The following is a 26,413-nucleotide window of genomic DNA, read 5'->3' as shown; positions in this document are numbered from 1 at the left end:
AAATGAATGAATAGGTGAGTTGCTCAAAATAGCAGAAAGTGAAAGATGGCAGAATAGAATACACAAATGAATAAGAAGCATCTTTAATGGAGTACTTAACATCATGAGAGTAGAGATGTAGTTTCAAAGATGAAGAAAAAGCTACCGTTCTCTATTGGAGCATTCCCTGCAGTGGTGGCTGTATACTCTCTCAAGGCTTTGCTCTTTTATTTTGATGAGGCTGAAAACTCAAGGTTTGTTTTGAACTTTGTAAATGAAAGGCAACACAAAGTTCTAAGTACTTAAAAAAAAAAATAGAACTCATGAAGAATACACAAAGGATGATGTTTCCAATAGTCTCCTTAAAATTCCATTCTGTAATAAGAATGACTAATGCAGCCAAATTCAAGGACTGCGTGTTCCTGAGAGGCATTTCTATTCCTGAGAGGCATTTCTATGAGATCTGGGAAAATTAATGATTAATAGATGGTGCGGAGCTGAGCTTCTCAACCTTGACCACACAGCTGAACTATCTGGGAGGCTTATGAAACATGTCTTAAGGCTTGGTCCAGAATAGTTAATTCAGAGTATATAAGGGATGGTCAAATACTTTTATTTCTAAAAAGCTTCCCAGATGACTCTAAGGTATGTGCATGCGTGCTCAGTCATGTGTGAGTCTTTGCGACACTATGGACTGTAGCCCAGCAGGCTGCTCTGTCCATGGGATTCTCCAGGCAGGAACACTGGGTGGGGAGCCGTGCCCTCCTCCAGGGCATCTTCCTGACCCAGGGATCAAACCCAGGTCTCCTGCATTGGCAGGAGGTTTCTTTACCACTGTGCCACCTGGGAAGCCCCTCTGAGGTACAAGGCAAGGTGTCGAATCTGCCAGTAAAATGTTTCCATTAATGCAATGCTTGTAAGAGGAGTGCTGACTGTTCCACCTGAGTCTTTATCACTGGTGGTGTGAGTGTTCTAAGGGTCCTGCCCTTTCCGTTTCAGATTATCTCCTCTCTAACCAGTAATCCTTTGATCTGTCAGATCTCCCAAGCCATTGCCACTTGTGGATAACATTACGTAAATTATTTTGATCCAAATATCATATCTCTAACAGAGAGGAAACCATTGAGGATGTTGAAAAGAATTTATTGTGTAGACATTATGGAAATTTAAGGTGGGTGAACGGAGAAGGCAATGGCACCCCACTGCAATACTCTTGCCTGGAAAATCCCATGGACAGAGGAGCCTGGTGGGCTGCAGTTCATGGAGTCGCTAGGAGTCAGACACGACTGAGCGACTTCACTTTCACTTTTCACTTTTATGCATTGGAGAAGGAAATGGCAACCCACTCCAGTGTTCTTGCCTGGAGAATCCCAGGGACAGGGGAGCCTGGTGGGCTGCCGTCTATGGGGTCACACAGAGTTGGACACGACTGAAGCGACTTAGCAGCAGCAGCAGCAGCAGCAAGGTGGATGAAGCTGAGCAATCTGAGGGACAAGCTTAATTACGAAGGTGGCAAACTTGTTTTCCTAACTTTGCATCCTATCCATTGCTCCAGTATTTCTCCTGAATTTCTTAGGAAGGGCAAAGGTTTAGGAAGGGCAAAGCTTTCTTAAGGTTTTAGTCATTCAGCACGTGTCATAATAAATGAAGTTCCAATTTATCCAACTGAATGATACCTCCTTAGAGGGCTGCCGTAGCTTGGTTGCAAAGACAACACATAGGAACCATTTATTCAGTGGGAGAAAAGCAATGATTCCCTATTGCTTATCCTATTTTTATAATCAGGAAAAATCAGATCCAACCTTTTCCTCAAATTTCTTCTTAGCATGTAAGTTGTATGTAATCACTAGGGTAACCATATCATCTATCATCCAAAATAGGATATTTTTGTGAGTTAAAACAGGGTACTATTAATACTTATGTCAGAATAATAGGTGGGACAGTGTACTGTCCCAGACAAACCTCCTGCTTATCTCTCTCCTCCCCCAAGATGTGACGGCTCCCTGACTATCCTCTGTGCTGTGTGCTCAGTCGCGTAGGACTCTGGTGACCCCATAGACCGTAGCCTGCCAGGCTCCTCTGTCCATGGGATTTTTTATGTGTGTGTGTATGCTTTCATTCAACAAATATATATTCAACACTTACTTTATATGTTAGTAAATGGGCACTGACCAATCAGACCTGCTCCCAAGCTTCCAGGAACTCACAGTAGTGAGAGATACAGACTGGTACATGGGATTAACACGTGCAGTGATAAATTCTCTGATGGGATTCCGGGCATGCTTAATCCAGACTGGAGAATCTCAGCACAGACTCCCTGGAGGACTCTTCCTCAGGACCTTCAGATCTGCCTGGACATCCTGAACATCTCAGTTAACCTTCCTTCTTTTATTGTCCATCATTTTATTTTAAACCTTCTCAAATTTCTAACCCTGCCATTCTACCCTCAGTATGAGTAGATAATCTTTTTCATAATTTGTAGAAAAGATTGAAACCTTGAGATGAGAATTTCTGGAATTCCCCTCCAACAAGCCTATTAATTCACCTGCCTCTGCCCCACCTCATACTACTACTTGCTTATTACAGCACCAAAGATGCCCATTTTCCTGCAGGTCAACCGCTCTATTTGGATGCCATTCCCGCCTGCCTCCTGAGGGACCCCATACTCTTAAAATAATTGTTCTTTCTTCAGTTTTTCTTTAGCCTCTCTGATGCCTTTCCCTGGTCATGTTACTTCTACCTGTTTATGACTCTCAAGTTTCAATCTCTACCCAAATCTCTCCCCAGTGCCCCTACACACCTGGGATTTCCAGCTCTAAGTTCCTTAGTCTACACTGATACCCAAATCCCCTCCTCAATTAATATACTTATTTATTATGTTTTTGCTTCCTGAATTAATATATTTATTTATTATGCTTTTGCTTCCTTGTCTATTTCCTTTCATTTGATTGTAAACTCCACAGGCGCACGGTTCGTTGTCCATTTGTTCCCTGAGGTATCCCAGTCACTTAGACCAGCAATTGATACATGCCAGGGAATGAATCAGTATTTCTTGAATGAACTGATGAAAACTGATACCCTGATGTCTTCTAGATATAGCTGCTTGATGCCTCCAAGGCACCTCCAATGCCCTGTGCCCCAAACTGAATTCCTGACTTATCCCCTGCCCCTCCATAGCAGACACACAGAAAACTTCTCTGCCTTGGCAAACGTGCTCGTCAACCACACAGAGGTCCCAGAAGGAAACAGCAATGAAATTCTCCACCTCCCTCCACCTCCAAGTCAACCAGCTTTTGTTCTCTTCTCCCCTATTTTTCAAACCTGGCCACTTTTTTTTTTTTTTTTTTAATTACCACTCAAGCCATCCCCATTCAGTCTGCCACCCCTCTCCTTGGGCACTGAGTCAACCTCCTCACTAGCTTCCTGCCTTCAATTTGCTCCACTTCCACCCATTTTCCACACCACAGACAGGGCATATTTCTAAAACATCTGATCTGTCACTTCCCTGCATATAATTATCCTGTGGCTTAGTCCTTAGGGGAGATTTCAAACTCCTTCAAAAGATTCACAAAGCCCTGTCCTCACTTACGTCCCAGTTTTATTCTCTACTGTTCCCACTTTGAGACTAAGCTCCAGCTTCCACAAACTTATTTTTAATTTCATCGACAGCCATTTTTTCTTCTTCTTCGACTTATCTTTCCCTCATCTGTTTTTGTTTTTTCCCCCAGACAATATAGATTGCAAATTAGGCACCATTTCCTCCAGGAAGCCTACCCTGACCACACCCCCTATCCAGGTAACAGACTTCTCACACGAGTTCCTAGGTCACCCTAGAAATGACTCCATCATGGCACGCACTACTCTCTTAGGAAGGAAACTGGAGGTTCCATGAGTATTGTCAACTATTGTATGTAACACATCTAGCAAAGTGCCAGGCACAAAGTAGGCTCAATAACTATTCATTGAGTGAATGAATTAATATAGCCAAGGAGAGACACTAAGTGCTTCCCTGGTGGCTCAGCTGGTAAAGAATCTGCCTGCAACGGCACAGGAGACCCTGGTACAATTGCTGAGTTGGGAAGATCTGCAGGAGAAGGGAGAGTCTACCCACTCCAGTATTCTTGGGCTTCCCTGGTTGCTCAGACGGTAAAAAAAAATAAATCCATCTGTCAGTGTAGACTCACCAGTTTTAACAACTGTACCAGCCTGGTGGGGGAAGTTGATAATGTGGGAGAGTGCACATGGCAGTGGGCAGAGAGTATAGGGCAACTTCCGTTACCTTCCCCTCAGTTTTGCTGTAAACTTAAAACTGCTCTACAGTGTACTGAAACAGAGAAAGAAGGAAAGAAATCTATAGTATAGCCCTGCACTGTAGGAACAATCACAGCTAGAGATAGTCCTTTAAGAATTCGTTGTGTTAGGTAACAGTGAGTCCAAAGGCAAGAGAGTGTTCGTTCAAGGGGCAGAGGGCATAGAGGAATTAGGACAAAATAAACAAAGAACTGGTATGTAGGGATCTGAACGAAACAGGAAGCCAGAAAGGGAGACGGGGAGGAGTCAGGGTAAAATGTTAAAAAGAGGGATGGAACAACAGCAGGGAAACCAAAGAAGACTAGAATTTGGAAAAAAAGAAAAAAAAGAAGGGCTGGTAGGAAAATAACAAAGCTGCAGAGACGTTCAGCTGGGCTGGCTCCTCAGTGTCAGCACTACTGATATTTTGGTCTAGATCGTGCTTGGTTGTGTGTGGGGAGTATCCTACACCTTATAGGATGTTGAGCAGATCCTTCAACTCAGCCCTTAGATACTGGTAGCACCCTTCTCTCCAGCTGTGACAACTAAAAACCTCAACTCCCTGAAATGACACACAGGACAATAAGTGGTCACGAACTGACTAATTTTAGCCAGAGACCACACAGGGTGCTCCTGGAGGCGTTGTTATTGGTGTGCCTGGATTATCTGTGCTGCTTGTCAGAGTCAATGAATTAAAATAAAAACCTGGCTCATTTCATACACAGATACACTCATCAATGCAACATGGAAACTCTTCTTTTCCTCACTCTTGAGTGTACAGCAGTTTGGTTTTCTATGATTAAGAATTATTTTTAGTTCTTTTTTTTAAAGTGAGAAGTCTGAAATCATTGGCTACATTTATGAGAAAATGTTAACATTTGTACTGGTGCTGAAAAGAGAATCAAGAATTGGTAATGAGGATAGATAGATTAGAGATAGATATATATATTCGTTTTGGGGAGAGATTTCTGGCTAAGGTTTTGCCATGTATCAAAATATATTGACATACACTAAGAATTAGTAAATTCTTAACACCAAAGGTACTTAAATTTGCTTTAGGTTTAAAAAAATCATCTAGGGATTAAGGGGTGGAGATGCAGCAAAATCAAATAAACACCTCGTACATAAACTTCATGTATACTGAAAATGTAGACATCATTGCCTTATTGTAAGTGCAATATTTAACAGGTCTGTTTCTTGATAGAACCCTGTTAGAAAACTACATATCACAGTTGCAAACATCTTTTTATATTAGAAAAATGTGACTTACATCCTGGAAATATTGGGCAGATTTGAGAACGCACGACTGGGAATGGTTTTCAGATGAGTCTCTATAAACTTCCTATAAAAAAAAGTCACACAGAGTTCCAAATCATTAGATTTTTCTAGTAACCCACCCTAATTATACAGAACACATTATTAGAAGCATGACAGTCATTACAATATATATTCTATCATACATCATCAACAAAAATAATACTTGATGAAAAGCAAACAGTTTTTCTTCCCAACAAAACAAGAATTAAGAGATTCAAATGCAGAAAATAAATCTTCAGACATTGCCTTCAAATTTGCAGTAAACTGGTATGCCTTGTATAACATCATATTCAATCTGTTAACAGAAGGGCAACATAATATATTCATAAGTTTATTAGGACTACTGAATTCTCTGTCAATAAAAAATCTTGAAATGCCACCAGAGTACTATTAAGAGTGTATTAAGAGGATTAAAAATAGTGGTATGGTTATAACCTTTTTACCCAAGCAAAGCTTTATTCAATCATTAGCTTGATCTTATCATGAACTTGCTGCAATTTGGAAATAAATGACTAACAAGGAGATAATATTTCACAGGATCATGGCATCTTAGTTGTATATGCAAACTACTGGTTGTGGCTTTTCTTCCTGTTTGATTTTTGATACTTTTCAGAAGATTGAGACTGTTTTTCCTATGCAGTGAGACATCTTGATGCATTCTAGTATGTCTCGCCACCTGGATCCTCCATTGTTTAATCTCTTTCTTTGTTATGGGTCTTCCCTGGTAGCTCAGCTGGTAAATTATCTACCTGCAATGCAGGAAACCCCAGTTCAATTCCTGGGTCAGGAAGATCTGCTGGAGAAGGGGTAGGTTACCCACACCAGTATTCTTGGGCTTCCCTGGTGGCTCAGCTGGTAAAGAATCTGCCTGCAATGCAGGAAACCCCAGTTCAATTCCTGGGTCAGGAGGATCTGCTGGAGAAGGGGTAGGTTACCCACACCAGTATTCTTGGGCTTCCCTGGTGGCTCAGCTGGTAAAGAATCTGCCTGCAATTCGGGAGACCTGGGTTCGATCCCTGGGTTGGAATGATCCCTGGAGAAGCGAAAGGCTACCCATTCCAGTAATCTGGCCTGGAGAATTCCATGGACTGGACTATACAGTCCATGGGGTCACAAAGAGTCGGGCATGACTGAATGACTTTCATTTCACTTTTTCTTTGTTATAGCAACCACTTGAATTCTGTATGGAAAAAGGTGTACCTATTGTGCTAACTCAGTTTGCAAAAAGCCAGTGCAGTGCACATGCTTATCATCTTCATGGGTTTGTTTTTGCCATTTGCATGTTGGTAAAGCTTTTTAAAAGCTATTAGACTGAAATCATGTATTTTCCCTTCTAGGCTGCAGGGTGATTTCTCAATACTTGATTTCCTTGATCTCTGTACTCTTTGAACTACTAATTTTTGCAGTGATTAAAATGTATTTAGAAATTCTGGTGTCTGGTTCTGTCTGACTGGAGCCTGGAAGTCCCCTACCTCCCTCCTAACAATAAATAAAAAGCTAGACAGACAGAAAAATCAATAACTCTTTTTAGATCTGTGGGGGAGGGGAAGATAGGACAAACTACAGTCCCCAGGACAGGAGAGACAGACAGGAGTCCCCACTTCTCAGAGTAGAGACTCATGAGCAAAAGCTATAGGGCCGGCAGGGGGCAGGGGACAGAACCAGTGCCAGGGTACAGATTCACGAAAACCTGAGCAGTGACTGACAAATTGCCAGAGGCGCAGTGCACACAGCTCTGACAGCTGAAAACACCAGGACAACCTAGTTATCGGTAGACCCTCACCGTTTTGTGAGATTTACCTCCAGGAGTTCCACCAGATATTAAGGAAAAAATCCCTTTGTGCTTCTGTCAGAGGAGGGGGAAAAGGAAGCATTTGGAAATTCAGTTGACCTTGAACACTGGAAGGAATGGTTAGGGGCATCAACCCCCACACTTTAAAACATCCATGTATAACTTAATCGTTGGCCTTCAGTATGTGTGGTTCTGTACCTGCAGATTCAACCAACCGCTGCTGGATCATGTAGAATTGTCGTATTTATTACAGAAGAAAACCCACAAATGAGTGGACCCAGGCAGTTCAAAGCCATGCTATTCAAAGTCAACTGTATATCAGAGCACTCTGTTCTTAACAAAGCCTGCCCTCAGGGGAAGTTAGTTATCTACAGCCTGTAGAAGGGAAATAAACCTGAGCTCACTCTGGTGTATTCTGTCCTACCAATGGGGAGAGAAAATACTGAGAAATGGGAAATTCATGGTCCAGAGGCATAGGCTTAGCAAAAGATCTAATCACAGGACTACAGAATGGGTTCCCTCCCCTGACATCTCACCACCACCTTACTGACCTATTTATAGCCATTCTTTTTACCCAGTATGTCCTGTCTATCAAAAAGTAAATCTGTAACTTGCCTAATCAAATCCTCAGTTCAGTTCAGTTCAGTCGCCCAGTCGTGTCCGACTCTTTGCGACCCCATGAATCGCAGCACACCAGGCCTCCCTGTCCATCACCAACTCCCGGAGTTCACTCAGACTAACGTCCATTGAGTCAGAGATGCCATCCAGCCATCTCATCCTCTGTCGTCCCCTTCTCCTCCTGCCCCCAATCCCTCCCAGCATCAGAGTCTTTTCCAATGAGTCAACTCTTCGCATGAGGTGGCCAAAGTACTTGAGTTTCAGCTTTAGCATCATTCCTTCCAAAGAAATCCCAGGGCTGATCTCCTTCAGAATAGACTGGTTGGATCTCCTTGCAGTCCAAGGGACTCTTAAGAGTCTTCTCCAACACCACAGTTCAAATGCATCAATTCTTTGGCGCTAAGCCTTCTTCACAGTCCAACTATCACATCCATACATGACCACAGGAAAAACCATAGCCTTGACTAGACAGACCTTTGTTGGCAAAGTAATGTCTCTGCTTTTGAATATGCTATCTAGGTTGGTCATAACTTTTCTTCCAAGGAGTAAGCATCTTTTAATTTCACGGCTGCAGTCACCATCTGCAGTGATTTTGGAGCCCCAAAAAATAAAGTCTGACACTGTTTCCACTGTTTCCCCATCTATTTTGCATGAAGTGAGGGGACCGGATGCCATGATCTTTGTTTTCTGAATGTTGAGCTTTAAGCCAACTGTTTCACTCTTCATTTTCACTTTCATCAAGAGGCTTTTGAGTTCCTCTTCACTTTCTGCCATAAGGGTGGTATCATCTGCATATCTGAGGTTATTGATATTTCTCCCGGCAATCTTGATTCCAGCTTGTCTTTCTTCCAGTCCAGCGTTTTTCATGATGTACTCTGCATAGAAGTTAAATAAGCAGGGTGACAATATACAGCCTTGACGTACTCCTTTTCCTATTTGGAACCAGTCTGTTGTTCCATGTCCAGTTCTAACTGTTGCTTCCTGACCTGCATATAGGTTTCTCAAGAGGCAGGTCAGGTGGTCTGGTATTCCCATCTCTTTCAGAATTTTCCACAGTTTATTATGATCCACACAGTCAAAGGCTTTGGCATAGTCAATAAAGCAGAAATAGATGTTTTTCTGGAACTCTTGCTTTTTCCATGATCCAGTGGATGTTGGCAATTTGATCTCTGGTTCCTCTGCCTTTTCTAAAATCAGCTTGAACATCAGGAAATTCACGGTTCACGTATTGCTGAAGCCTGATTTGGAGAATTTTGAGCATTAATTTACCAGCATGTGAGATGAGTGCAATTGTGCGGTAGTTTGAGCATTCTTTGGCATTGCCTTTCTTTGGGATTGGAATGAAAACTGACCTTTTCCAGTCCTATGGCCACTGCTGAGTTTTCCAAACTTGCTGGCATATTGAGTGCAGCACTTTCACAGCATCATCTTTCAGGATTTGAAATAGCTCTACTGGAATTCCATCACCTCCAGTAGCTTTGTTCGTAGTGATACTTTCTAAGGCCCACTTGACTTCACATTCCAGGATGTCTGGCTCTAGATGAGTGATCACACCATCGTGATTATACGGGTCATGAAGATCTTTTTTGTACAGTTCTTCTGTGTATTCTTGCCACCTCTTCTTAATATCTTCTACTTCTGTTAGGTCCATTACCATTTCTGTCCTTTATCGAGCCCATCTTTGCATGAAATGTTCCCTTGGTATCTCTAATTTTCTTGAAGAGATCTCTAGTCTTTCCCGTTCTGTTGTTTTTTTCCTCTATTTCTTTGCACTGATCGCTGAAGAAGGCTTTCTTATCTCTTCTTGCTGTTCTTTGGAACTCTGCATTCAGATGCTTATATCTTTCCTTTTCTCCTTTGCTTTTCACTTCTCTTCTTTTCACAGCTATTTGTAAGGTCTCCCCAGACAGCCATTTTGCTTTTTAGCATTTCTTTTCCGTGGGTATGGTCTTGATCCCTGTCTCTTGTGCAATGTCACAAACCTCATTCCATAGTTCATCAGGCAGTCTATCTATTGGATCTAGGCCCTTAAATCTATTTCTCACTTCCACTGTATAAGGGATTTGATTTAGGTCATACCTGAATGGTGTAGTGGTTTTCCCGACTTTCTTCAATTTAAGTCTGAATTTGCTAATAAGGAGTTCATGATCTGAGCCACAGTCAGCTCCTGGTCTTGTTTTTGTTGACTGTATAGAGCTTCTCCATCTTTGGCTGCAAAGAATATAATCAATCAGATTTCAGTGTTGACCATCTGGTGATGTCCATGTGTAGTCTTCTCTTGTGTTGTTGGAAGAGGGTGTTTGCTATGACCAGTGCATTTTCTTGGCAAAACTCTATTAGTCTTTGCCCTGCTTCATTCTGCATTCCAAGGCCAAATTTGCCTGTTACTCCAGGTGTTTCTTGACTTCCTACTTTTGCATTCCAGTCCCCTGTAATGAAAAGGACATCTTTTTTGGGTGTTAGTTCTAAAAGGTCTTGTAGGTCTTCATGGAGCCGTTCGACTTCAGCTTCTTCAGCATTACTGGTTGGGGCATAGACTTGGATTACTGTGATAATGAATGGTTTGCCTTAGAGACGAACAGAGATCATTCTGTCATTTTTGAGATTGCATCCAAGTACTGCATTTCATACTCTTTTATTGACCATGATGGCTACTCCATTTCTTCTGAGGGATTCCTGCCTGCAGTAGTAGATATAATGGTCATCTGAGTTAAATTCACCCATTCCAGTCCATTTTAGTTTGCTGATTCCTAGAATGTCGACATTCACTCTTGCCATCTCTTGTTTGACCACTTCCAATTTGCCTCAGTAAGGCCAAATTAATTTCTAAAAGGACCTATTAACTTGGGGGCAGAGAGGTGATGTGAATAACAAAAGACTAGAAAAGAAGTAAATCTGTAACTTGCCTAATCAAATCCTCAGTAAGGCCAAATTAATTTATAATAGGACCTGTTAACTTGGGGGCAGAGAGAGGTGATGTGAATAACAAAAGACTAGAATGTCAGCCTTTTGCAACACTGGTGATTGGGCATCAAATGCGATGTGCCTTCATACGAGTCCAGAAATTCAGGGCCCATAAATTACCTGCACCCCCTCACAGCTCTCCTAATTACACTCTCTTAACTAGACTGATTAAATCCAATTGGTCCAGATCCAAGATTCTAAAGTTAAAAAAAAAATGAGAACAAGTCATTGCGACTAAAATCTCCCAGTCAAATTGGGCCATGCCTAAGGCAAACGAAAAGATAAGATACACACCGGTTGGGTATCACCTGATGAGACCCAGTTTCTTGAGCTCAAAGACAGTCTTACTTATAGAGCATGTCCTAAGGCATGGATCTTGAGGGCAAGCTTATCTAAGATTGCACATGCTGCTTGTAGGTCATATGGACCTAATTTGTAACTTGCATTGGCAAAAATTCTGTCTCCAAAAGTAAAGAATCTAATTTTAAAAAAAATTTAAAAGCCCACTGGATGGACTTTGCTGGTGGTCCAGTAACTAACAGTCCATGTTCCCAATGCAGGGGACCTGGGTTTGATTCCTTGTCAGGGAGCTAGATCCCACATGTGGCAATTGAGAGCTCACATCTTGTATCTAAAGAATGCACATGTTGCAGCGAAGACTGAGGATCTCCTGTGTGCCACAGCTAAGACTCTGCACAGCCAAATAAATAAATATTGGAAAAGGAAATCAGAGTAACAATGGTTTCTAAGAAGTTTAACTTGGAGCAAAAATAGCATTCAGATGCAGTTTAAAAGCCTTTGGATTAAAGGTTCAAACAATGTTTATGTTCTTTCCCAATATATGAATTTCTGAAATCTGTAATACACATTTCTGGGATTCTCTCTTTCTCTTTCACACATGTAAACACACAAACACATTAAGCCACAACTACTGAGTTCATTGCAGTTGATGGAGTTTGGAATATACCATCCCAAAACACATTGTGTTGGCATATTGAATATTTTAAGCTGGGGGAATGTGAGAAGCAGGGTGTAGGAAGGATTTTGTGACCCCCTATCTATTGCTTCACCCTCTGAAGCAAGTCATAAAACCCTCCTGTGAAGGGTGCCTTCCCAATGCCCAGAGAGAAGCACAGTCTTACCGGGAAGACAGGGGGATGCTAGGGGATTTGAATGAACAGACCTTGCAGGATTCCCTTAGTTTACTAGTCTTAGCTCATACCCCTCCATCCTATCACATTTTCCCACCACTCTTCATCAAAGAGTGGAACGCTCGCCTATGATCGCTCAGGTTTAATCACTTCTTCAAGTCTCCATTTCTTCATAAAGCTCCCATGCCATGTAAAACTCATTTTAAACACACCTCTATGCTTTCCTCTTGTTACTGTGTCTTTGGTTAAAAAGCCCTAGCTGAAAACCCAGAAGACTAGAAGGAAAATAATTTTTTTTCTTCACCTGAAGAGTAGAATATGCTTTAAAAGACAAAATTTTTGAAATGCTCACAAAACAAGATATTCTTCTTGGCCAAATTTCTCACCAAAGAAAGCCACCCATATGAATACAATTATAAGAATTACGTATCTCAGTGCAACTGTCTCACTAATGATAGAATATACATGGTGAAAGTGAAAGTAGCTCAGTCATGTCCAGCTTTGAGACCCACGGACTATAGAATCCATGGAATTTTCTAGGCCAGAGTATTGGAATGGGTAGCCTTTCCCTTCTCCAGGGGATCTTCCCAACCCAGGGATTGAACCCAGGTCTCCCACATTGCAGGCAGATTCTTTACCTGCTGAGCCACAAGTCCTAAGCAATAAGTCTTCACCTAAGACGAAGATGAATAATCTATTTATTGAATGAACTTAGTTAATAACATGATGATTATAATGCAGAAGAGTGGTTTCAATAATGTTAAATGAATTAGCAGAATGGTAGCTGATCATATAAATAGTTGAAGTCAATTTGCAGATTGTACATTTTACCTGGATATATTCATAATAGTGTGTATATAATCTGGAAAAATAAACTCATTAATGAGTTAAAAATATATATATATTACTTTTGGTATAAATTGTCTAGGTCTCCACTCTAAAATTCACCACATTTCTCCTCTTTCTTCCCCAGCTTTTAAAACGTTATTAGCCTGATTTGCACAAAATCATATAGAAAGAATATTCTCTCAAAGCATCTGTCTCTCTTCTAATAAAAACCAAAAATCATTAGCTAGAACATAACATCTAGCTAATTAAATACTGAAGATATCATATTTATTTACACAGCCTTTGGTCCATTTTCCCCAATAGTTTTACTATGAACCTCCTGGAGAATAAGTTATTGTATTGATAATATGTGGATGCCTTACTGACCTCTAGCTCATCCCAGATGTGTGAGCTTCAACCCTTAAGGAGGTTTGATGATGGTTTTATTACGGAGTAATTTTGAACAAAGCTAGTGGAGGTGATGGAATTCCAGTAGATGATCCTGAAAGATGATGCTGTGAAAGTGCTGCACTCAATATGCCAGCAAGTTTGGAAAACTCAGCAGTGGCCATAGGACTGGAAAAGGTCAGTTTTCATTCCAATCCCAAAGAAAGGCAATGCCAAAGAATGCTCAAACTACCGCACAATTGCACTCATCTCACATGCTGGTAAATTAATGCTCAAAATTCTCCAAATCAGGCTTCAGCAATACGTGAACCGTGAATTTCCTGATGTTCAAGCTGATTTTAGAAAAGGCAGAGGAACCAGAGATCAAATTGCCAACATCCACTGGATCATGGAAAAAGCAAGAGTTCCAGAAAAACATCTATTTCTGCTTTATTGACTATGCCAAAGCCTTTGACTGTGTGGATCATAATAAACTGTGGAAAATTCTGAAAGAGATGGGAATACCAGACCACCTGACCTGCCTCTTGAGAAACCTATATGCAGGTCAGGAAGCAACAGTTAGAACTGGACATGGAACAACAGACTGGTTCCAAATAGGAAAAGGAGTACGTCAAGGCTGTATATTGTCACCCTGCTTATTTAACTTCTATGCAGAGTACATCATGAAAAACGCTGGACTGGAAGAAAGACAAGCTGGAATCAAGATTGCCGGGAGAAATATCAATAACCTCAGATATGCAGATGATACCACCCTTATGGCAGAAAGTGAAGAGGAACTCAAAAGCCTCTTGATGAAAGTGAAAATGAAGAGTGAAACAGTTGGCTTAAAGCTCAACATTCAGAAAACGAAGATCATGGCATCTGAACCCATCACTTCATGGGAAATAGATGGAGAAACAGTGGAAACAGTGTCAGACCTTATTTTTTGGGGCTCCAAAATCACTGCAGATGGTGACTGCAGCCATGAAATTACAAGACGCTTGCTCCTTGGAAGAAAAGTTATGACCAACCTAGACAGCATATTGAAAAGCAGAGACATTACTTTGCCAACAAAGGTCCGTCTAGTCAAGGCTATGGTTTTTCCAGTGGTCATGTATGGATGTGAGAGTTGGACTGTGAAGAAAGCTGAGTGCTGAAGAATTGATGCTTTTGAACTGTGGTGTTGGAGAGGACTCTTGAGAGTCCCTTGGGCTGCAAGGAGATCCAACCAGTCCATTCTGAAGATCACCCTGGGATTTCTTTGGAAGGACTGATGCTGAAGCTGAAACTCCAGTACTTTGGCCACCTCATGCGAAGAGTTGACTCATCTGAAAAGACTCTGATGCTGGGAGGGATTGGGGGCAGGAAGAGACGGGGACGAGAGAGGATTAGATGACTGGATGGCATCACTGACTCGATGGACGTTAGTCTGAGTGAACTCCGGGAGTTGGTGATGGACAGGGAGGCCTGGCGTGCTGCGATTCATGGGGTCGCAAAGAGTTGGATACAACTGAGCGACTGAACTGAACTGAACTGAATTTTGTGACTAGAGCTAACTGATACATGTTTATCACCAACTTCTTTCTCGTTTTTGTTCCTTCACTTAGGGACATACAGCTGGATGTTCTTCCCGTTCTGTATATGCAAAAGCAGAGCTTTATTCAAAGAATCTTGTGACACTGTGATATGACCCCTTTAAAAGCAGATGGGAGAGAAAAAAACCAAATGATTGTATTTGGCCAAAATATTTTACTTTCAGAATATGCTTTAAATATTTTTGGAGAGAAAAATAGGTATCTAAGAATGTATTCTTTAGACAAAAACATTAGAAAAGCTCCAACATGTTATACTATTGTCCAAAGGATTAGCATCAAAATAGTGTTTATTTTGTGAGAAAACACACCAGCTACTGAAGAGACTCTGCTTTTCTTTTTTTTTTTTTTGTTTTGTGTTTGAGGGTTCAAAATAAGAAGACAATTCTCTAAAATATAATGAAAAAACTAAGCTTACTTTGTACAAATAGTATCCATATTTACTATTAATGACTAAGGTATCACATATAACTCATTGGGGGAAAAAAGTTTACAGCTATAGTTTTGTACCCTAAATGGAGTATGTACATTTAACAGTTAAACAGGTTGGCTTTAGGATATGGAAATTACAAGAGAAAATAAATATTTAAGCTGATGATGTAATTTATTTTTCTAAGACTTATTTAACCAAGAATGATCAGTGAGAATGTGACTTGGTCAAATATTTCCTTTGTGCTTTACAAGATTTATATTTCTCAAATATCTGCATTTGGAAGCTGTAATGCAGAAATAGAAATGCATGTGAAATGCCACTGATTGACTTGCAGATTTTTTTCTTTTTTGCTGAATAGGATTCAGTTTTAAGTACTCTTGTAATAGCAAGCAATGGAGGAGGGAATTCTGGTTAATGCGGATAGTTCTCTATGTTCTACAAGAACAGTTTGTACAATTAGATTTTTCACAGTAATCTTAAAGGATAGTAGGCTCATTTCACTGAAATTTTATCAACATGTAAATTCAATCAACATTCCAGCATCTTGTGTTTTACAAGGTTTCTGGACTCATACCTACAGAGTTTGTGTGTAGATGTGTACATGTGAGTGTGGGTTTTTAATAAATGCTTCACGTGTCCCACTACACCCCTTAATTGATAAAGAATGTGAAGTATGAGCAGATGAGCCAAACTGAATCGTCTGAGTTGAGAATCCCTGCTGATCTTTGCCACGGCTGAGCTTGTGTGGTCCAGAAACACCAAGCTTCGCACTTGGGTGTCACATTTTCCGTTTCTTGGCAATCAGGCAAAGAATATTTTGTGACTCTGAACCAGGAGCTTGTTTGTTTAATATCATCATCTGCATTTATTTCTTTTTTTCCTTTTTTTGGCTATACCATTTGGCTTGTGGGATCTTAGTTCTCTTCTCCAACACAGGGCTGAACCCCAGCTCTAGCAGTGAAAGTGAAAGTCTTAGCCACTGGACTGCCAGGGAATTCCCTCATCATCTGCATTTCAAGGGCTCTTTATAAATTTTTTTTCAATTAAAAAATTTTTAGGAGAAAGAATATCTTTTATTCAGAATTACATTAACTAGTTTTAACAGCTTTGGGTAGATGTAATTTATATATAGGGCTTCCCAGGTGGCACTAATAGTAAAGAACCCTTACTCCAATGCAGAAGACATAAGAGATTGTGGGTTCCATCCCTGGGTTGAGAAGATTCCCTGGAGGAGGGCATAACAACCCACTCCAGTATTCTTGGCTGGAGAATCCCATGGACAGAGGAGCCTGGCAGGCTACAGTCCATAGGGTCACAAAGAGTCAGACATGACCATAGGGACTTCGCATGCATGCACGCACATCTGACATAGAACAAAACTGTATGTACTTAAGGTGTATAGTTTGGTAAGTTTAGACATATGGACCCATGTGGATTTCATGCACCCATGGAACCACAACAATAAAGGTAATAGACATATCTGTCACCTTCAAAATTTCCTGTGTCCCCCTTTTTTGATTGTTTTTTCTTTGTTGCACGCGCACATGCGTGTGTGTGTGTGTATGGTACGAACACTTAACATGTGATCAACCTGCTAAACAAATCTTTAGTTAACAACACATTATTGTTAACCACGGGCACTATGTCGTACAGTAGATCCTCTGAAAGCTCATTTTTATTAAAATATCTGTTTCAGTCAACTGATAATTTTTTGAGCTATGCCAAGTGTGACCATAAAAAGTATTGGAAAGGACAGAAAGAACTGGTGCCAATAATCCAGATACTTATATACTATGAAGTTGTGGACTATAAACTGGACAATATAAAATGACACTTTTCATTTGCCCATTGTTTTTACTTTGCTGAGAAGAAATTCCCCTTGGTGAATGTGTTTTACCACTATGAAAAGTCTTTTTCTTTTTTTTCAACTTAAAAGACGCTTACTCCTTGGAAGAAAAGTTATGACCAACCTGGATAGCATATTGAAAAGCAGAGACATTACTTTGCCAACAAAGGTCCGTCTAGTCAAGGCTATGGTTTTTCCAGTGGTCATGTATGGATGTGAGAGTTGGGCTGTGAAGAAAGCTGAGTGCCAAAGAATTGATGCTTTTGAACTATGGTATTGGAGAAGACTCTTGAGAGTCCCTTGGACTGCAAGGAGATCCAACCAGTCCATTCTAAAGGAGATCAGCCCTGGGATTTCTTTGGGGGGAATGATGCTAAAGCTGAAACTCCAGTACTTTGGCCACCTCATGCGAAGAGTTGACTCATCTGAAAAGACTCTGATGCTGGGAGGGATTGGGGGCAGGAGGAGAAGGGGATGACAGAGGATGAGATGGCTGGATGGCATCACTGACTCGATGGACGTGAGTCTGAGTGAACTCTGGCATTTGGTGATGGACAGGGTGGCCCGGTGTGCTGCGATTCATGGGGTCACAAAGAGTCGGACATGACTGAGCGACTGAATTGAACTGAACTGAATGAGTTGTGAGAGAGTGCAGCAAGCACAGGTTATCAAAATTGGGGATGCAGACCCAGAAGGATTATGCATTGAGACTCCTTAGACATAGACTGTGTTTTCAGTATGAAATTGTAATCTGTACCACATTGTGTTTTCTGTTTTTGGTGGTAGGTTGGAATTTTAGTCAGTGTCGATGCTTCATTATTTACAAATAGTACAAAAATACCAGGGGATGGCTACAACACAAGATGTGAAACGCCAACACCCAGATTCCACAGGCACTTGTGGAGCCATCATTTTGTGATAGTTTTCATCGGGGCTTTAATTTTTGTGATCTGAGACTTAGAACCCAAAAAATGGCCTGACAGATCTGGCTTATGGAAATTGTTCAGCTTATATTATCTGGGAGACAGTTTTCTATTCATAGTGCTTGTTTCCCATGTTAAAAAATACATATTTAATTTTGTTTTATTTCATTACATAGGATAATTTTGTACTGAAATTTTTCAGAAGTATAATTTATGTCTCAGTTCAGTCGCTCAGTCGTGTCCGACTCTTTGCGATCCCATGAATCGCAGCACGCCAGGCCTCCCTGTCCATCACCAACTCCCACAGTTCATTCAAACTCACGTCCATCGAGTCCGTGATGCCATCCAGCCATCTCATCCTGTGTCGTCCCCTGCTCCTCCTGCCCGCAATCCCTCCCAGCATCAGAGTCTTTTCCAATGAGTCAACTCTTCGCATGAGGTGGCCAAAGTACTGGAGTTTCAGCTTCAGCATCATTCCTTCCAAAGAATACCCAGGACTGATCTCCTTTAGAATGGACTTGTTGGATCTCCTTGCAGTCCATGGGACTCTCAAGAGTCTTCTCCAACACCACAATTCAAAAGCATCAATTTTTCGGCACTCAGCTTAGTAAGATGCATATATCTTAAATGTCTACTTAGATACTTAAGATATACCAGCTTATCAATGAAAAAAATTAATCAATAGTCTAAGAATGAAATGGAAGATTGTATTCGAGCCAGTCAGGATTATAACCCAGGAGACAGTGTCTCAGAGAGCGGGAGGCCGGTATACATATGGTTTTGCTGAAGAGTTACATGGTATACATATGGTTTTGCTGAAGAGTTACATGCAGTCAAACACACATCTCAGTAGAAAGTTGCTGTTAGTCAGAAGGAAGATACATCTTAGTTAATAGCTTAGTGCTTTTCTAATGGGAAGATGCAAGAATCCAGGTTCATAAAAAATTTCTCCTAAAATACCCAGCTATCTGAAGGTCTGTTCTGCCGGTTTTCCCAAAGCACAGAGTGCCTCATCCTGATCTTCACTGTGAAATCCTTTCAAAGTGTACTGCAGGTCAGCGGCTGCTAATGACTTGATGCTTGCAGATCTGGATAGTGGACAACATTCTTCATTTTTCTTCCTTCCTGGTCTTAATTTCAAACCAAGGTTTGGGAGGTATTTCATGACCAATTTGTCCCACGGTGCTAGGAATGCTCATCCCCAGCTCAGGTGAAGATTTAATTGATATGCCATTCAGTGTACTATTACTGGATTAGGCCCTGTCAACAGTAGTCTCTGGACTACCTATTGCCAGACTACCTAGATATCTTACTGATCTAAAAAGTGAAAGAAAGTGTCAGTCACTCAGTCATGTCCGACTCTTTGCAACCCAATGGACTGTAGCCTATCAGGCTCCTCTGTCCATGGGATTTTGCCATGGAGAATACTGGAGTGGGTTGCCATTTCCTTTTCCAGGGAAAAGAATACTAGTGATTGAACCTGTATCTCCTCCCAGACATAGGATTTTCCAGGCAAGAATACTGGAGGGAGTTGCCATTTCCTTCTACAGGGAAAAAGAAACCCAGGGATTGAACCTGGGTCTCTCACATTGTGGAGAGACTTTTTACCATCTAAGACACCAGGAAAGCCCAACTTATTGGTCTGAAGAATCCAGGAAATTGTTCCCTCTGGTTCCTTCTTCCCATATTTAGAGTTATATTATTACAACAATTGATCTCATAGAATTATATATTTGATCAATCAGGTTTCAAGTTGCCTAATCATCATTAACTTTATCTGAGTCTCGGTCACACATTTGGTAATGTAAGAAATAATAACCTTATAAAATTAGGCAGAATACAAGTAATATGACTAGTAACTTTAACAGGTCATCAGTTAAGTATTTCAGCTAAGAACTTTCCTTAGGCGTGGCTCAGTGTCTCCCCATGTCATACGACTAGTTTGTTGTATACCAGTCACGGTCTTTGAGGGAAATGATCTGTTGGCACTGTACATAAAGTTCACCAGAGATGCCTGCACACACAGGCAAGTAGTGAGTCACTGCGATCCCTTCTAGGACTGCGAAAGGAATGTTATCTTCTAAGGAGTTACATGACTGGGACCAGAAGGAGAGAACTGATTTTATAATTGAGCAGTTATTTCTACCCCTGGGAGGTCTGGTTAACGTATAATACAGACACACAATGCACAAGAGAGGAGGGAAGAGACCAAAGGGCAGAGAAAAATTTAATGTTAACATTTTTTTGCCTTGCCTTAAAGTATTAAATTGTATTTCATTAAGTATAGGTCAGTATACTTATACTGTACATATATATCCATGGACCCGAACCTGGGTCAAAACTTAGAATACCTCTATTATCATCCAAGAAAGTTCTCTTGTGCCCCCTTCCAATCAGTAACCCCACCCCTCTCAGAAGATAACCGCGGAATTGCTCTCTTTGTTGAGATGATGCAAATGAACTTATTCATAAAACAGAAACAGACTCACAGACTTAGATAACAAACTTATGGTTGCCAGCATGGAAGAACAGGGGAAAGGCATAGTTAGGGAGCTGGGATCGATATGCTATTTAAAATGGATAACCAACAAGGACCTACGGTATAGCACAGGGAACTCTGCTCAATATTAGGTGGCAGCCTGGATGGGAGGGGAGTCTGGAGGAGAAGGGAAATATGTTATACATATGGCTAATCCCTTTGCTGTCCATCTGAAACCATCACAGCATTGTTGATTGGCTATACTCCAAAACAAATTAAAAAGTTGAAAAAACAAAAACATTGCTCTCTTTGTTAACTTCACATGGATGTAATCAAACATTAGCCTCCTTTTTTTCTGTCTGGCTTCTTTTGTTCAACATAATGTTTTTGAGATTCATTCACATTCACATATCATTCTTTTTTTCATTAATTATGAATATGCACCATTTTTTGTTCATTCTCTGATATTTTTCCAATTTGGGACTTTTATGGTTAAAGTTTCTATGAACATCCATGTGCAAACTTTTTATGAGCATATACAATCACTGCTCTTAGCTGAATTCCTAGGAATGGGATTTGTGAATTGTAGGCAAATATAATAACAAATGCCACTGGTTTCGAAAGTGACTGCGCTGTGTTCCCTTCTACCAGTGACAGATGGGAGTTCCAGTTAACTCCACGTCCTCACCAACACCTGGTATTACCCACCTTTTAAATTTTAGCCAGACTGGTAGATGTGTATGTATATAACAATCTTGATTGGTAATTTTAGTTGCTAATAGATTTGGAGAAATGCAAGGTCATATAAAAATGTATATTTTTAACCCCAAGAGTGAAGTTTAACTTTATCTGTCAACTTGACAGGGCCGTAGAGTGCCTAGATATTTGGTTAAACATTATTCTGGGTGTGTCTGTGAAGGTATTTCTGGATGAGGTAAACATTTGAATTAGTAGGTTGAATAAAGTAGGTTTCCCTCTCCAGTGTGGATGGACCTCATCTAATTCACTGAAGCTTGAGTAGAAAAAAAAGACCGTACAAGAGAAAAGTCTCTCTGCTTGTCCACCTCCAGCGGCAGGGACTTGGTCTTCCTCTGCCTTTGGATTTGAACTTAACTGGAACTTACACAGAGGCTCTCCTGATTCTCAGGTCTTTGTACTCAGACTGGTAATGTACCATCAACCCTCCTGTGTTCCCAGCTCTCTGGTTTCAGATCTTAGACTTCTCGGCCTCCATCATCATGTGAGCTTACTGTAAAAAACCCTCCTCTCTATGTCTCTATCTCTCTGTGTGTATTCTATTTCTCTGAAGGATCCAGACTAATACAAGGATCTAAGCTGAAAATGATAAATATCTACATAGCGTTGGACTTCCCTGGTAGCTCAGCTACTAAAGAACCTGCCTGCAATGCAGGAGACCCTGGTTTAATTCCTGGGTTGGTAAGTTCCCCTGGAAAAGATATAAGCTACCCACTTCAGTATTTTTAGGCTTCCTTGGTGGCTCAGATGGTAAAGAATCCACCTGAAATGCGGGACACCTGGGTTCGATCCCTGGGTTGGGAAGATCCCCTCGGGGAGGGCATGGCAACCCACTCCAGTATTCTTGCCTGGAGAATCCCTGTGGACAGAGGAGCCTGGTAGGCTATAGTTCGTGGGGTTGCAAAGGGTCAGACGTGACTGAGCAACTAAGCACAGCACTACATAGCTCGAACTGTGCCAGGCACTATGAACGTGCCTTATATTTATTATTACATCATTGTAACAGCTCTGTGAGTTAGGTAATATTATTATCGCCTTTTTATATATAATAATCTGAGATACAAGAAGGTTAAATCACTTGCTAAAAGCCACACAGCTGTTCAGTAGGGGAGCAGGGTTTTAATCACAGGCAAAAGGCATCAGATTCTTCGTATACTCTATTGCTGTTCTGCAAAGTATGAAATGTAGATGATGATAATAATACTGCCTCATAGGGTTGCCATGAAGATTTAATAAATTATTAGAAACACTCAGAACAACATTTGGCACGTTGTGACCACTAGATTTGTCTTTTAAAAGACATGAAAACATACAAATCAGTTTGCCAATTTATTAATCGATGATGAGGACTACAACTGTCACATGGACCAGAATACTCATGACGCCAAAGCCCATTTTTTCATGTGAGCAGACACCATGGGGACCCAGGACAGAGTCAGAGGATTTTTTGAAGAACACACGAAATCAATCAAAACAAGGAGCTGAAATCATTTTCTTAATGCTCTCAGGGTAAGACAGCGTAACATCACCACTTCTTCCAAGGGAGGGCCTTCTCTATGGGATCACAGCACTTGGTGTTCACTGGCTTCAGTTTCCTTTGTCGGACTAGAGGGGAAGTCCCACGTTCTCATGTGTGATTCCACTTTTCTCTGTGTTTATGGCTGACCAGTTCTCTGCCTGATGGATATTTTCTTCAGTCATATTGCTCGTTCTATTTCCCTTAAGAGATTTTATCTATCTCTCTTATGATCCACTATGTGTTACTTTAAAATTTTACTCCCTTTTGTTCCTAATTCATCAGGGAGCATGACAGGGCAGCCTCAATATTATTGGGAATATTTTATCATAGATCCTTGGACTGTTGTTGACTTTGTGTGGTTGAATTACTTGGTATGCAAATAAAAGAAAAAAAAAACATAATGATTCCCTTTAACACTCTTCCTCAACCCTCAGGGCACACTTAAGGCTTTGAGGAGCACTGCTTAAAACCAATATATTAGTCTAAACCTTGTTACTTTGTGGATGAATAATCTGAAGAAAGGTCGCGTGACAAGTTCATAAAATAAAGGAATAGCAGTCCGGTTTCCCTCAAGCCTTCCATTATAAAGTACATACACACTTGTTGTAGTTCAGTCGCTGAATTATGTCCCACTCTTTGTGACCCTGTGGATTGCGGCGCACCAGGCTCCCCTACCCTTCACTTTGTGGAGTCCTGAAACTACATAACCGTAGACTCTTGTTTGTTGTTAAGTAGCCTGGAGAATCCCAGGGATGGAGGAGCCCAGTGGGCTGCTGTCTATGGGGTCGCACAGAGTCGGACATGACTGAAGCGACTTAGCAGCAGCATCATACGGATGTTGAGTGCTTGCCATGTTCCAGGCACCATACATGGTGCAGGGAATGCAGTGATTAAGCAGCTCAGATGGAGGTCCTGCCTTCGTAAAGCTAAGACCAGTGAGGGAGCTAGACGTGAAAAGATTTATTAATAATCGTTTAGTTACTATATTATTATCACTGTTAGTGTGATGAAGGAAGAGCCCAGATCTCTGCAAGTTATGTAAGAAGTCCTCTCTGAGGAGCTGATTCAAGTTGAAACCTGAAGGCTATAATGTGTCACAGAATCTGAAGGATTAAAAGACTAAGTCAAGGAAGCAGGGTGATGGACTGGGAGTCAGGGAGTTTTGAATCTTAGCCAAAGAAGGATGATAATATTATCCACTTTTCTCACTGAGTTATTATGAGGAGAAATGAAAAATGAATTATATATGGCACAATACTGAGTGAATGTCAGGAATTATAATGTATTCAGTTCAGTTCAGTCGCTCAATCGTGCCTGACTCTTTGTGACCCCATGAATCGCAGCATACCAGGCCTCCCAGTCCATCACCAACTCCCAGAGTCTACTCAAACTCACGTCCATCGAGTCAGTGATGCCATCCAGCCATCTCATCCTCTGCTGTCCCCTTCTCCTGCCCCCAATCCCTCCCAGCATCAAGGTCTTTTCCAATGAGGCAATTCTTCGCATGAAGTGGTGTATTATAATGTATTAGGTCTTCTATAAAATGATGCTTGTAAACATAGCTGGCCTTCAGTTTGTACTCCAGATAAAAGCAGCTTGGTGATACCTGTCATCTGTCCAGTGTTTGAAAAGTAGCTTTCCTTAAAAATGCCATTGCAGGCTTTAGCAGAGGGCAACATTAACCTTTTTTTTTTTTTTTTCTGGTAGCCACACTGCAAACTGGCAGTTCATTAAGTTCACCATCTTTCAATAAAATTTCAAAGTAGCATCAGTGAATTTTATCCAGGGAGAAAAGACTGTTGGCTTAAGAAATTTTTAAACCAGTCAGGACGATGAGTGAGACATCAAAGAGATACTACGCATATATTTATCATCTGTATATTCTATTCAGAAGTGTTAAAAACAAGGGTGAAATATTTTTGAAGGAGATGTGTGTATGTGTCTGCCTGCGTATGTGTTACGTTCCTGTTGTTAAGGAGAAGAAAAATAATTTTATTTGAAAAATGATCAAAAAGTAAGTTCTTCCCATTCCTAACTTGCATTTCAGGTGTTACAGTTTTTGAATGAGTTAATTCTCTTTTCTGTGCTGCTTGCATCTTCACTGTCATACATGGATTTCAAACTGCATTCTTCCTCCACACCACTTCAGCTGCTCTTCATTTATGTAGGTCCAAATTTCCATTTTATACATACTTTTTTTGCCTAAATAATTCCCTTTAATGTGTTGCTCTTGTTGTTAGCACAGGTCTGTGAGCAATGGTTTTGCTTAACTTTTATCAGAAAAAGTCTTTACTCTGACTTCAATATAGAAAGATATTTTCACTGGGCATAAAATGATAGGTTAACAGCTTTTTCTTTCTTTCAGTACTTGAAGATGTCATTCTCTTGGATTCCAGCCTGTGTCATTTCTGACAGGAAGTCTGTGTATTTATTTTTTTCCCTGGCTATTTTTAAGATACTTTCTTTATCCTTGGTTTTCAGCAGTTCAATTAAGATGTGCTCCAGTGTAGCTTTCTTTACATTAATTCTCCTGCTGCTTCATTAGAGATCCTTGGACTTGTAGGTATAGAGTTTTTATCAAATTTGGAAAACTTTGGGTCACTATTGCTTCAAATATATATATATATATTTTGATCCCTTTCTCTCTCATCTTCTTTTGGAACTCCAGTTACATGTCTGTTCAATAACTTGATTTTGTTATACAAGTCATTGATGCATTCTTTTTTTTAATATATATATATTTCCCCCACTCTGTACTTGATTTTGGATATTTCCTATTGCTGTTTCAAGTTCTTCACATTTTTCATTGTGTAGTCTTTCATGCTGTTAAGTCCATCCTGTTGATTTTTCATTGTCTATATTTTTAACCATACAGGATACAGGATGCTTGGGGCTGGTGCACTGGATGACCCAGAGAGATAGTATGGGGAGGGAGGTGGGAGGGGGTTTCAGGATTGGGAACACGTGTTCACCCATGGCAGATTCATGTTGATGTATGGCAAAACCAATACAGTATTGTAAAGTAAAAAAAAAAAAACAAAAACTGGAAATAGAACTGCCATACGACCTAGCAATCCCACTGCTGGGCAAACACACTGAGGAAACCAGAATTGAAAGACACACATGTACCCCAATGTTCATCACAGTACTGTTTACGATAGCCAGGCCATAGAAGCAACCTAGATGTCCATCGGCAGATGAATGGATGAGAAAGCTGTGGTATATATACAGAGTGGAATATTACTCAGCCATTAAAAGAATACATTTGAATCAGTTCTAATGAGGTGGATGAAACTGGAGCCAGAAAGAAAAACACCAATACAGTATACTAATGCATATATATGGAATTTAGAAAGATGGTAACAATAACCCTGTATGTGAGATAGCAAAAGAGACACAGATGTATAGAACAGTCTTTGGACTCTGTGGGAGAGGGTGAGGGTGGGATGATTTGGGAGAATGGCATTGAAACATGTATATTATCATATGTGAAATGAATCGCCAGTCCAGGTTCAGTGCATGAGACAGGGTGCTCGGGG

At 40.7% G+C, this 26,413-nt stretch overlaps 1 protein-coding gene across 1 annotated transcript in view; it reads right to left on the bottom strand.

The window, feature by feature from the left end:
* TSHR (thyroid stimulating hormone receptor) overlaps positions 1 to 26,413 on the bottom strand; it is a 170,168-nt gene that overhangs the window by 68,550 nt on the left and 75,205 nt on the right. The window contains exon 2 of the mRNA XM_052647047.1: positions 5,540 to 5,611. Within this exon, the coding sequence (XP_052503007.1) occupies positions 5,540 to 5,611 (72 nt within the window). The remainder of the gene's footprint in view (positions 1 to 5,539; positions 5,612 to 26,413) is intronic.

The sequence above is a fragment of the Budorcas taxicolor genome, chromosome 10 (assembly GCF_023091745.1).
Source record: "Budorcas taxicolor isolate Tak-1 chromosome 10, Takin1.1, whole genome shotgun sequence".
Lineage (NCBI taxonomy): Eukaryota > Metazoa > Chordata > Mammalia > Artiodactyla > Bovidae > Budorcas > Budorcas taxicolor.
Note: the sequence above shows the minus strand (reverse complement) of the source record. Positions and strands in the feature narration are given on the sequence as shown.